The sequence below is a fragment of the Phaethon aethereus genome (genome assembly GCF_964289735.1).
Source record: "Phaethon aethereus genome assembly, chromosome: 3".
Taxonomy (NCBI): domain Eukaryota; kingdom Metazoa; phylum Chordata; class Aves; order Phaethontiformes; family Phaethontidae; genus Phaethon; species Phaethon aethereus.
This window is the reverse complement of record NC_138576.1, coordinates 95,847,263-95,859,893: the sequence shown is the minus strand read 5'-3', so window position 1 is coordinate 95,859,893 and position 12,631 is coordinate 95,847,263. Positions and strand designations below refer to the sequence as shown.

General features: G+C 38.7%; 1 protein-coding gene across 2 annotated transcripts in view; it reads right to left on the bottom strand.

The window, feature by feature from the left end:
• Positions 1-2,353: 2,353 nt before the first annotated feature.
• ZFAND3 (zinc finger AN1-type containing 3) overlaps positions 2,354-12,631 on the bottom strand; it is a 141,551-nt gene continuing 131,273 nt past the window's right edge. For both annotated transcript variants that reach the window (XM_081997572.1, XM_081997573.1), the window contains one exon: positions 2,354-2,712. In XM_081997572.1, coding sequence (XP_081853698.1) covers positions 2,558-2,712 — 155 coding nt within the window. In that variant the 3' untranslated portion in view covers positions 2,354-2,557. The remainder of the gene's footprint in view (positions 2,713-12,631) is intronic.

Below are 12,631 nucleotides of genomic sequence, written 5' to 3'. Positions count from 1 at the left end.
CTTACATGAACTTGCAGCAGAAATGGTGCAAAATAGCAAGACCTGTTGGAATAGGCAGAAAGGAATTCAAACTTTTAATCTGATTGGTTTAATTTTTTTTTAGCAGGAGGAAAAAGAATAAAGTTACAAGATTCTTTTAATATTTTCACAATGTTAAACTAAAACTGAGCTCTAGGCTACATGTGTAAGTAAATCTAGAACACAAAAGGGTTAAATAAGATCTTCTTTTAAGATACAAGAACTTAAGCTTTCTTTACGTTTAACAAACTTCACAGAACAGGTACTGCAAAGGAACAACCCCCTCCCCAACTTTTTTGTTTAAAGTGAACATTGTCCGTAATTCACATGAACTTTAAGTAGTGTTCTCTCAAGAGCCACCTTGAAACCATCTGTGCACTTGTAACAAGATTAAAGAGAATATTAAGGAGGAACAAAATAGCATCTTCAGTATTAATGCAGAGAAGTCTTGCATATCAATCAGAATGCCCATCAAATGCTATGTTGGATTTCGTAGAGAAAAAAAAGTGCGTATCACAGCAGCCACCAAAATCCATATTTCTTTGAACAATTCATGGCAAATGTAAATAATATCCTTGGACAGTCCCTCTCACCAGGACCCTTTCCTGAAAATGCAGCACATTGCAGAAGATTTTGCTGCTGGTTTCATATTCTTGAATAATAACAATAATAAAAAAACCCAGCTTGCCTTTTGGATAGCTTGCATTTTATGATGATGGGACACTTCTGATTTGCTTCATGGTTAATTAACGCTAATACAGTCAGATGCTGAGTTTGTGTGTGGGGAGACATAGATATTTTCTTTTTTTCTTTAAATTAGTTGTCTCCTTGTTAAATGTTCCTAGCTGGCTACCAAAGCAACAATATAATTTGGCCTATAAGGAGTTAATTACCTGTAATGAGTAGAATGGAGGATGACTCATAGAAGCTTACTCCCAAAACCCTGGGATTTTTCAAGTGACACATTACTTCACTCCTCTGACATTTTCTATCTATCTGCCCAGTATTTCAAGGGGAGACAAAATCTTTCCCTCTCTCAGATTTTCTTACAAATTTACCTGATTGTTAAAACCTTACTAATACACTGAGAAGCTAAATTCACTCAGGCTTAAGCTGGGCCACATCAATACGAATCCTTTTTACCTGCATAAGCCCTGTGTGCAGCAGGAGACATGCCGATTATTATGTTTGCTTTTTTGTTTCCAAACTGACAAGACTGGCGCAATTCAGTTCAGCTCAGCTCAACATGACATACCATAACACAGAACCATAGGTCTAAACAAAGCCAAAACATTCTACTCCATGTAATGCTTTTCACATTCACTTGCTATACTTGCTTTGCAATAGATGTGGGCAGAGATTTTCATGAGAGCATTCAGCTGCATAGAAACAGGGCTGATTGATAGAGCCCATGTGATTATCGCATTGACACTCTGGAAGTGAGGAACACAAACTCAATCTGAAAAAGTGTGTTTTACCGGTTGTTCCCCAATACTGTTACTGAATTCCATTTGCTACAAAATGTCCTTTTTTTTTCCCCAATATATAAGTCTAGCTACAGAAAGTCAGTCTGTAGAATCCAGCCATGGCTACTGTGCTGTGAATTAGCCTTATTTGATCAATTATCAGATACCTGCACTTAGCAAAAGGCAAACAAGAGCCAATCAGGTTTCAGCCAGTGGGAATGGCTGCACTGCTCAAGGTATGTGGAATCTGTTCACACAACTTGTAGAATCTCTGTGGATGCCATGTAAAAAGTATGCACCATTTACTGCTCTGGGATGGAGTTGGCTTTAAAGTGAGATCATAATTTAACCGAAAAGAAAAAAAAAAACAAACCCCACAACCCTGATAGGTTCTTTATAGTAAGATAGATATAAAAAATTTTCATAAGAATCTCTGTCCCCCTTTCTTTTTGGCTTCCTGGGAAGAACCAGAAAGATGTTCCTACCCCAACAGAATCCCTGATGCTGGTGACACTGCCTAACTCAAAAGCCACACGCGATGAAGGCACGAGTGACCAGTCAGGTCTTCTGGGCTTAAGCAGCTGCAGTTGCTGCTCTTAGTAGAATTTCACCTCCTCAGGATTCACTAGCAGTGAAGAGGTGAAAGGCTGCACATTAAACAGTTTGTCCGAAAGCCAAGTGCATAGCAGACTTTTACACCAGCTTCTATACAACTATTTGTTTTAACTCTGCAGCTGGAATGTTTCCAGCGTAAGGCTTTTAGAGTGACTCCAGCAATAACAGAAGCCTTTGGATTTTTCTTGTTCTGTTTAAATCCACTAGCCATGCTCAAAAATAATATTTCTTCATGTTTTATTTTATACGGTGGCTAGCAGGCACCTTAGTAACCAGCCAGAAATCAATTTCAACCACCATCAACCCCTAAACTACAGTACCAGGACGGTTGGCTAAAGAAAGGAAACTGATTGGCTGTAGTCTGAAACTTGCCTAGTACAAGGTGTCTGGCTGACTTTGTCCTAAATAAGGCTAACATTAGTGAACTAAGAGAACAGCATTTGGTTGCAGTCTTGCACTCAGGAACATCCTTCGCCAATGCGTTGGCAAGATCTCCCTACTTTCCGATCCAGTTTCACCATTTTCATAATGGCTTCCTCACGCCCACGTCCCATGTGGTCAAACGTGCAGTCATGTTGTTCAGGCAGGCGATGTAACATACAGAACACATAACCTACCACGGAAAGGGAGGAAAAAAAAAAAAACAAACACAGTTAAGGACTTGGTTAAAGTGTCAGAATCTTACCTGAATCAGAAATGAAGGATCACCTACTGGGGGATTACTCAGTTCTCAAAAATTAATGCCAGCTTTAAATTTTTACTTCTCTTCCTCACACGGTATTAATAAATACCTGATTATTTACCACATTTTTTTGAGTATTTATCAACACAGTATCAAAGCTCCAGTCATACTACGTTTGGGTTTTTTTTTTCCATCCTGTCATAGAGGAAGCCCCCCAAATTGTCTAAACTAGCTATGCCCAGATAGTAACAAAGCTAATTTTTTTTAGGGAAAAAAAAAAAAATCTGATCACCTTCACTGAAATCTTTTCTACTTTATGTGGAGTTGGTTGTCACTTCTGAAATTCATGCCTATGGTACTCCAGATTTAGGTCCCAAGCAGGCATTCAAGTCAGAACTGTTAAATCTAGGCACCTTGCTTCCTCCTTACTGCCAGCACCCCAAGCAGGCAGCGACTGTGGGAGAGTTCACATTAGTATTCCAGTTTTCAGAAGCTTCTCTTCATGAACTGTTCTGACACTGAGCACAGGGGGTGAACAGCCATTTGACACAGGGACATGTCATGCCACACCATCCTGTTCTATAGCTGAAAAGATGTAGGTTATTGTCTCTTTGTGTAAAGCTAGTCAATGTTACTCAGTTGTCCAGGGAGCATGTGATTCAGAAACCCTTAGCAATACTTCTTCCTACATTTGAGGGGATCTTCAGTAGCCACCTCTTTCTAGTCTATACTCAGCTTTTTTCTTATTTGACCCTAACAATTTATAACAGTAAAGAAATTGCCTCAAATATAAATGTTACATAGTGATAAGTAGTATTAAGATTATATAGTAGGGAAAAGAGTCACACAGTTGCAGGGTTCATGTAGTCCACCGTATATAAAACAAAAGTATGGTATCACCTATGCTGCAATATTTTTCCTGCCCGATGGTGCATAGAGCACATTGCTCTGCCTCTTGCTGAATGCTTTACGTTACTGCTGCTCCTTGAATGCTCAAAAGATATTAAAACCACAAAATTATTATATTGGAGAGATGAAAAAGGATAAAAATGAGTTAATGACTGAGAAAGCGTGTGTTTGTGCGCATATATATATACACACACACATATATATATGTGTTAAAAAAAAAAAGTGTGTAAAGTATTTCAAGCTCCTGGATGATAAAGCATCAATCGTCAGAGAGAGCAACAGGCTACCTTTATGTAAGTGTGACTGTTTAGAAAACAGAAAGGGAAAAAAGAAAAAAGTATCACACATGGAATTATTAAAAAAAAAAAAAAAGATCTGAAGAAAAACTGATCTATCTTTGCTCTTTGTTTCAATAGCACCAGCTATGAAAAGACATGTCTATTTCTGTGGCTGGCTTTGAAACCCAGTCTAGGAAAAAAGCAAAAAAGACAACTTTTCTATATTGCTATATGTGATTCAGAAATAAGGATGGAAAGATGCAGATTGAATTGATATCTATCTTATCTTGCCCCTTGTGATCATTGCCTCCACTTCAGTATCAGTCTGGGTCATACCACACTGAAATGTGACAAACATCTTTCTTGATGTGCCAAAAATTCAAGGTTTGATTGTTAAAATGAAAACATCCTTGGACTATAGTTTCAATACTGAACAGGCGTTTCACTCAGTTCTCTCCTACCAAAAGCATGGACTGAAGCCTTCCCTTATGTCTTGAAATAAGACTTCAAATTACTGAACCAATGTCCACTGCAGGCACAAGAATACATAAATACCTGACTAGATGATCTCAAAAAATCAAGTTCATCCTCCTGTCTGCAATGGATGTGTAAGAAGCAGATGCAAGAAACCCTGCAGATACAGATCGGGATGAACTCATTTCAGTCCCTTGTAGGTAAAAAATGGTATTTACAGATGGATTACCCATCTAGATTACAGACGGGATTTACAAATCCTGTCCACACAGTTAACAAGCATATGTATAAATGCTACTTAATGTTATCTAAAAGAGATCTTGAACATGTATACAATCTTCTAAACAGCTTCAGCAAGACTCTTTTGACAAGTCTATAAATCTAATAAGAAAATACATATACGACATGATTTATCACTTTTGAACGTGACCTTTCAATTGCCCCATCTCCTCACCCTCTACAAAGCCTCCTGCCTTTTGTAGACCAGTGTAATTTCATGATTTTCCTTTCAACTTTGCCATACCCAACACAGTCTATTTTGTGTTTTGCCATATCTTACTTTCCTTTTTTGAACACCTTTTAGTTTTTTTTAGAGCACCTGTTTTCATGTAGGAAAAGCTGTACTGTATGCTATTTGTATTCCAGATGAAACATATTAATTTTTTTTTTTCTGTTCGTCAGGTATTTCCTTATGCGTTCTTGAACAGAATTTCAATAACTGTCCACAAAGAACAGCAGGTGATTTTCATTTTCACAGACTACAGGAAAAGTATTTCTAATTTCAGTAATACACACGTCCCTGCTCATTGCAGGGGGGTTGGACTAGATGACTTTTAAAGGTCCCTTCCACACAAACTATTCTATGATTCTGCATCTATTTAAATATGTACTGCTGATTAGAATTTTTAATACCCAATGAAAGAATACCCAAGCACATTTTGAACATTACTAAAAATAGTTTTTCATATATTGGCTGTTCTTATGGAGGGGGCTGCTTCTTGTTGAATTAGCAGCGGGGATCTTCTGGAAATCTCATTTCCAAAAGACACTTCAGATGTTTAGTCCCACTGCTCCAAATGCCTAACTCATTTTAAAGATTGGAACTTGTATTTTTGTAGGTTTTATTTAAAATTTAAAGGACTTGAATATTGTTATATAGTAGCTAGCTGAGTAACAGTAGTTCTGAACATTTTTTCTTTAATTCAGAGTGGATATATTCTATTAAGTTATGACTGCTATATTCACTCCTTGCTTCTTCACTGGTCTGGAAATCAGAGTGGACATTCTGTGGTCTGCATGGGCACAAATGCCTGATGTCATATCAAGACCACCACTTTTTACAACAGTTCCATTCTTATGTGCACTGGGGCAGAAGACCAATATATATACTTCTATTTTGATCCTTAAAACCAATCCAGACTTAGCGGTTAAACCTTTTCTCCTGAGAACTCTGCTTTTATGGTTATAAAGCAAGTTAGATAAATGAACTCTTGCTGTGTATTTACTGTTAAGTTCATTATGGGAAGATATCAAATACAGGTTGTCTCCCCTAAAGGATTTTAGTGCAGAAATGCTTCTTTTAGCACATTATAACTAAAAGATAAAATAAGTAAAATTCTACTAGGGGAGAGAGCATTGGAAGAGGGAATCCATCTGCCAGCTATAGTTGGTTTACCCTAGTCATCAACCAAAAATATGCCAGACTTCCATTCTAAGCATAGAAGATTTCAGTCTAGAAAATGTAATCATACATCTCACAGCACTGCAATTGTTATTTTCTGATGTTAGAAGTAAACTGTGAATCACCTGCTTCTTGGGCCTTGAATGCAAACATGTTGAAAAAACATTATGCAGTGCCTTAAAACCTTTGAGCTCCCCTAAGCGCCCCAGAAACTACTTCACAATATATATAGTCAAAAATTCACTTCCATTTCATCACCAGAGCATAAATGGCGAAAGCAATAAAGCAGTGTACCATCTCTCCCTTACTTGTACCCATACAGATGAATCTCTTGTGGAGGACATCCAAAAAAACCACCACTTGAAGGGAGTCTCAGATGGCACACAAGCAACTGTTAAGTTGCTTTCTTCATTCCTGAAAAATCTGCTGGGAAAAGGCAATTGGAGAGGACAGAAAACAAAATAATCTTCCCTATTCAAGACCAGAGAATGCCACAGACCTACAGTTCACTGTGCATGGGTGATGGTGAAAAATGACTGCATTTTCCTTGTTGTTACTTTCAAGAGCACTGGCTAGATTGGAGTATGGAATAACAATAAGCAAATATTTCAACTAAAACCTACATTTAATTCTTAAGTTTCTGCCTTCAAATCCTGAAAACAGTAAGCTGCTAAAGTAGCAATAAAATGATATGTGAAGCATCAGAAACAATTCAACTAAATGGCATAAGCAGCCACAACACAAAAGCCATATTGTCATTTTGGAGGGTCCCTGATTTTATTAAATTTCTTTTTTTTTTTCTTTGTTTACTCAACAGAAAGTGCTCAGACTTTCTGGAACATGGACAAAGCCCAATAACTGGATTACTGCAAACTACCAATAGAGAAGCACAGCAACACTGGTGGGACGTCCTTGTCCAGGCATGGAGTAGTCCCAGACTCTTCTAATGTACTGCTGGAGAACATCACACCACTACACAAAATACATACTAAATATAATGATCCCTGTTATGTGAATAGTTTCGAGATGGGAAGGAAGCTCCTTTTTCTCCCACCCCAAGATTCTGGTCCTGATCTTACCTATGAGACATTCAGAAAGCTGCTAAAGGAAGAGCGATTTGTTTGTTTTGTTTCTGAGCATGTTTTGAAGAGTGGTAGAAGTGGCAAACAAGCTTATTAAATATTTATACAGCTTACTTTTAAATGTTTTTAAGCCACTTTGTAAATGTTGTGTCCTTGTTTGAAACATCTTGATGTAAATTACCTAAAGAGTAGTCTTATGCTGCCACAATTACCCTTTAATAACTGCTTGATATTCAGTATATCCAAACTTGTTTTTTAAGACTAGAGAGCATTTTTTGACTTTACCATACAGTGCATGTGTCATACGGTTAATACTGAAGAAAACTGAACCCCGCTTATGTAGATGTACATTCTTGCATTTCTAAAAGCTAAGCTATTCAAATATCATTGCTAGTACCATCAGTAGTACCATCAATCATTTTAACTGCTCAAGCTAGACATTTGTGTTTTCATTGCATGCAGTAACTGCTCTGAAAATTTAGCCTTACATACTACATTGACCCTTTCTGATTCAAAGAAGCTTCCACTGGGAGGTAAAGGAAAGTGAAGTTGATACTACCATACAAAATCAGAGCTCCTGACACTTTAAAATCATCTTGCCCGCCCATTAGTACTGCTATTTATCATTTTCATACCTAGGTCAAAGGGCAGAAGTTCAAAACTGCCAGAATTTTCAGCTTACACCACTTCCAAATTTTATTTAATAAACAACTTGTGTTTGTATACATCCCCTATACAAAGCCTATTCAAAAGTAGTCTTAATAATGGCATAGACTTACTCCTGCACAGAATTCACAGAATCACTAGGTTGGAAAGGACCTTCAAGATCATCAAGTCCAACCATTAATCCAGCGCCACCATGTCCCCTAAACCATGTCCTGAAGCACCACATCCACACGTTTTTTGAACACTTCCAGAGATGGCGACTCCACCACCTCCCTGGGCAGCCTGTTCCAATGCCTGACCACCCTCTCAGTGAAGAAATTTTTCCTAATATCCCATCTAAACCTCCCCTGGCGCAACTTGAGGCCATTTCCTCTCGTCCTATCACTAGTTACTTGGGAGAAGAGACCAACACCCTCATCGCCACAACCCCCTTTCAGGTAGTTGTAGAGAGCGATAAGGTCTCCTCTCAGCCTCCTCTTCTCCAGACTAAACCACCCCAGTTCCCTCAGCCGCTCCCCATAAGGCTTGTGCTCCAGACCCCTCACCAGCTTTGTTGCCCTTTTTTGGACATGCTCCAGCACCTCAACGTCCTTCTTGTAGTGAGGGGCCCAAAACTGAACACAGGATTCAAGGTGCGGCCTCACCAGTGCCGAGAACAGGGGCACAATCACTTCCCTACTCCTGCTGGCCACACTATTCCCGATACAGGCCAGGACGCTGTTGGCCTTCTTGGCCACCTGGGCACACTGCTGGCTCATGTTCAGCCGGCTGTCAACCAGCACCCCCAGGTCCCTTTCCGCCAGGCTGCTCTCCAGCCACTCCTCCCCAAGCCTGTAGCGTTGCATGGGGTTGTCTGTGCTGTGTGCTTTGGATTCTTCACATGCTTTGCAAGAAATTTTACCTTTCCTGCTAATTTGAAATTCTAATCATCAGAGGTTCAAACAGAACTTAAAAATACCATCTAACCTTAAGAGATGAAGGTGCTGCAAAAATTCTCTACTGAAGGATTTCTTATCTAGCAAGGTTATGTGTGAGTCTACATGCAGATTTCTGCACAAAAACAGATTTTAGCATATCTTTAAAAGGTGAACAAATCTACAGGGTATCATACAACACAGCAAAACCAGGCAGATTAACCAGCAGAGATTAGCTCATGCAGTGATACATGCTGCTGCAGCACTGTTCAGAATAATTGGACATCATTCCCCGCAAGTGTCTAGTAATTCCTGAAACATTTATGCATCTCCCCCATCCCTTCCAACTGGAAAGGTAACTTTAATGTGTTGTAAATGATCCTAACAATAAAGATATTAAAAAAGTGTGAGAGGGAAATCTTTTTTTTCTTTTTTCAAGACATGGAATAGGTAAGAAATGAATGTAGAAGTAGAATAGCTACCAAGATACAAAGCCAAGATCCTAAAGACTTGTGCATTGAGTACGTCACAACACGCTTGCTTTCTGGATTTCAATATAATCTAGCTTGTTCCCCTAATATTTTGGAGATTGTTCAGAAAGAGCATCCAGCAATGGAAGAATTAATTGTGCTACAGTCCAGCCTAGCAAAACTTCCAGTGCAGCTTGTATGCACTCCTATTTTACAGTATAGAAATATTTTAGTCTGCCAATATCTTGTATTATTCTCCTCCTAGACAGCTCCATTCTTGCATATACTCTAATGATATCTCCTCTCTCTTCTGTGGGGAATGCTCTGCATTGGCATTGTCAGCTTTCATTACACAACTCAAGGAACATTCACTTTTACTGACATTTTCTACAAAGCCAAACCAACCCAAATCCCAACAAGCTAAACAACAAGCTTTTGGAAATAAGTGAGCTGAACTATTTTCCTGTTTCTCTTTCCCAGCTTTGCAAGATGTCATGGACTTTTAGTGCTAATGAGTTCAGAGTAACTTGGCAAGGAATCTTGTCATTCCTTCCCACGGGGAAAGGGGAGTAAGCCACGTTATGGTGAAGCTTTGTAACCAAATAGATGTATTTATTAAAACTCCACAAAACATAGCTTGAGGCAGTCCTTCCTATCACTTCCACTCCAAGAAGAGTGGATGGGGAATATTAACCTCTGTGTGCTCAAAGTTAGACATCTCTAGATATTAATGCACAGTATCTTAAAAATTGCCCTCTCAAGGCAATTTCAGTTCCATGTTCCTTCACAAACAGCACAGCTGCAAAAGACTCAGGAAACACAGAGCAGGAAGAACTGTACTTTTCTTATTAACTTGTTTTTCTAGCTATCTGCCATAGTCACTGCAACTTGACTTTCAATACCTTCTTCTTTATCTAGATTGTCTATACTTACTCATGACTACCAAAATGATCAAGAACTGAATCAAAAAGAAGAAAAGAAAAGAGGTGGTAAAGACACCTTAGAATGTTTCTTTTGATCTGCTAATCTGTCCCCGGGACTGGATGGGCGTTTCAGTGTTCCATCCTGCTCTTAAATCAGTTGTAATCTCAGGTTTCATGCTAGAAGCACACAAGTCCCTGACGTCTGTGATGCTATGTAAAACTTCATGTCTGAGACTCAGGATTCTTATGAGATACTGCAGATTTATTTTGTATTTCTACTGCTGGATTTATGCTGAGGAGAAAAGACGGGAACAAAGTTTTGGGGTTTTGTTTTTTTTTTTTCCCTTCTTGCTCTATTTTGCTGCCTACCACAAAGAGGGTAAAGCAATATGTATGAGCATGCATTAGAGACAAAAGCTACTGGTGAAAAAAATTTCCCAGGAAATGAATAGAAGAAATAGTACACAAAAGAAAGATAACATCCTCTTAATCCTGCACCAGCCACTGGACAGGTATGGTCAAAGATTCTGCAAGAATTCTTTAGACTGCAAGGCAAAGGCTTTGTTTTCCAAGTTTAGTCACATATAACCTGTGTTTCAAAGTGTCTTCTATTTTCTTGAAGATTGTAAGTCTAGGAAGCTGCTTTAAGGGAGCATGCAAGAGATGCGGTTTTGCACTGTGGAGACTGCAAACAAACTACCTTTTATCCCAATTTGTGCTAATTTCAAATTCACTTTCCTATTTATCTTACTACTTTACTTGCACAGAAAGCCAACAAACTATTTTTTTTCCTACATTAACTGTGACAGAAATTTTGAACAGAGAATCACTTGAGGAAAGAGCACATGCTGATTTTTTAGGGTTTTTTCTGAATCAGTAATTCTTAAGGAGGTTCAACATCAGACACTATTCTACTTGACCTTGGAACTAAGAAGAATTCAAAAGAGTTTCTTCCTGGTTCTTGGAAGACAGTGTATTTGGAGCGGGAAAAATTAAGATATGGTACTGTCCTAGATTCAAGTCCTGTGTCTACTCTAGTGGATACCAACTCCACAGAAGTAGGGAGTGTCTTCAGGAACAGAACTGAGGTTTACAGGAAATTATTTCTGAATTTCAAAGAATCCTCAGTGAATCAAAGTAATAAATACAGCATACCTGCTTTGTAATAGTAAACTGCAATTAAAAGAAGTGGGTCAGGTCTTAGGCAGGTCTCAGTCAGGATCATATCTCAGTTCCACCATGTACCACAAAATAATGGTAGTTAAATCTTTTGGTTTGGATCAAATATTTTTCTTGCTCTACAGAACACGTGCACATTACAGTAACTACTTTTACATCACAACATCTTCACCCCACTATGGATTCATGAGTTAAGGCCAACATCTACTGGAGACAGTCTAATGGAGCAACTTCGGTACATGATTACTCCCACAGACACAGCATGCAATACTCAATTCTAAATGGGTTTATACCTCAGAAGTCACTGACCTACACATTTCACCTGTAGGTTCCCCTCCCAACCTTTACACACTGTCCTCAATTTTTTGTCTTAAGTTGCAACCCACAGCAGCCAGGCACAAGCAGTAGTCATGACACTACATGTTGACTTACCAGCTAGCACAAATGCTGGGTTATCGCTGTTGTGAAACGTCTATAGCACTGGGGTATGGTCCCAGTTCATCTGTGGTGATAGATGCAACTTCACAGAAATTAGCATTTTAATTTGTCACATACTTTCTCAGTATAACTGAAAGAAGCGTTTTTCTCCAAAAGGCTTGCACAATTGTTGAAACACAAAGACACCCCCCCCCCCCAAATGGTTAAAAGTTTAATGTAACAAGAGAGTTTTCAAAGAAACCATTTTGCTCCCAACAACTCGCAGCATCAACAGTGGTGTCAGAGGGTGAACACCAGCATACGACTACCATGAGGGGAGAGGAAAAGCTAGGTTCAAAATTGAAAGTTTAGACTTCAGTTAGGTGAAGAGTTTGCTTTTTCGATTAATCATGCAATCTTGCAATGATATATTCAGGAGGAATTAATATCAATGCTACACTTGTAAAAAGAAACATTCACTGCCATGTTTTCAGGGCTGAGAATACACAAACAACACTGCGTATCCCATATTACTTCTAGTTTCACAAAGTTGTATCCTGTAGGATGTGGGAGGACAAATCCAAAGAACAGGATCTGCAGTAAAAAAGCAGAATTATGCCAAAAGGGCATTCTAGCATCCAAGAACAGACACCTAATAAAGTAGAGGTAAACCATAATAATAGGTAATACTATTGCAAATAGTAGTACTCCTATAAAATAAGATTCTCCATAGGCTATACCAGCATATAAGAAAGTATCTGTTTCCTCCTCAGAACATTTAGATTTGAGAGTAGAGTGAAATCTTAAAAAAAGTCTCCTGAGAAAGGGCAGGTGGATGACAGAGCTATCCTAACATC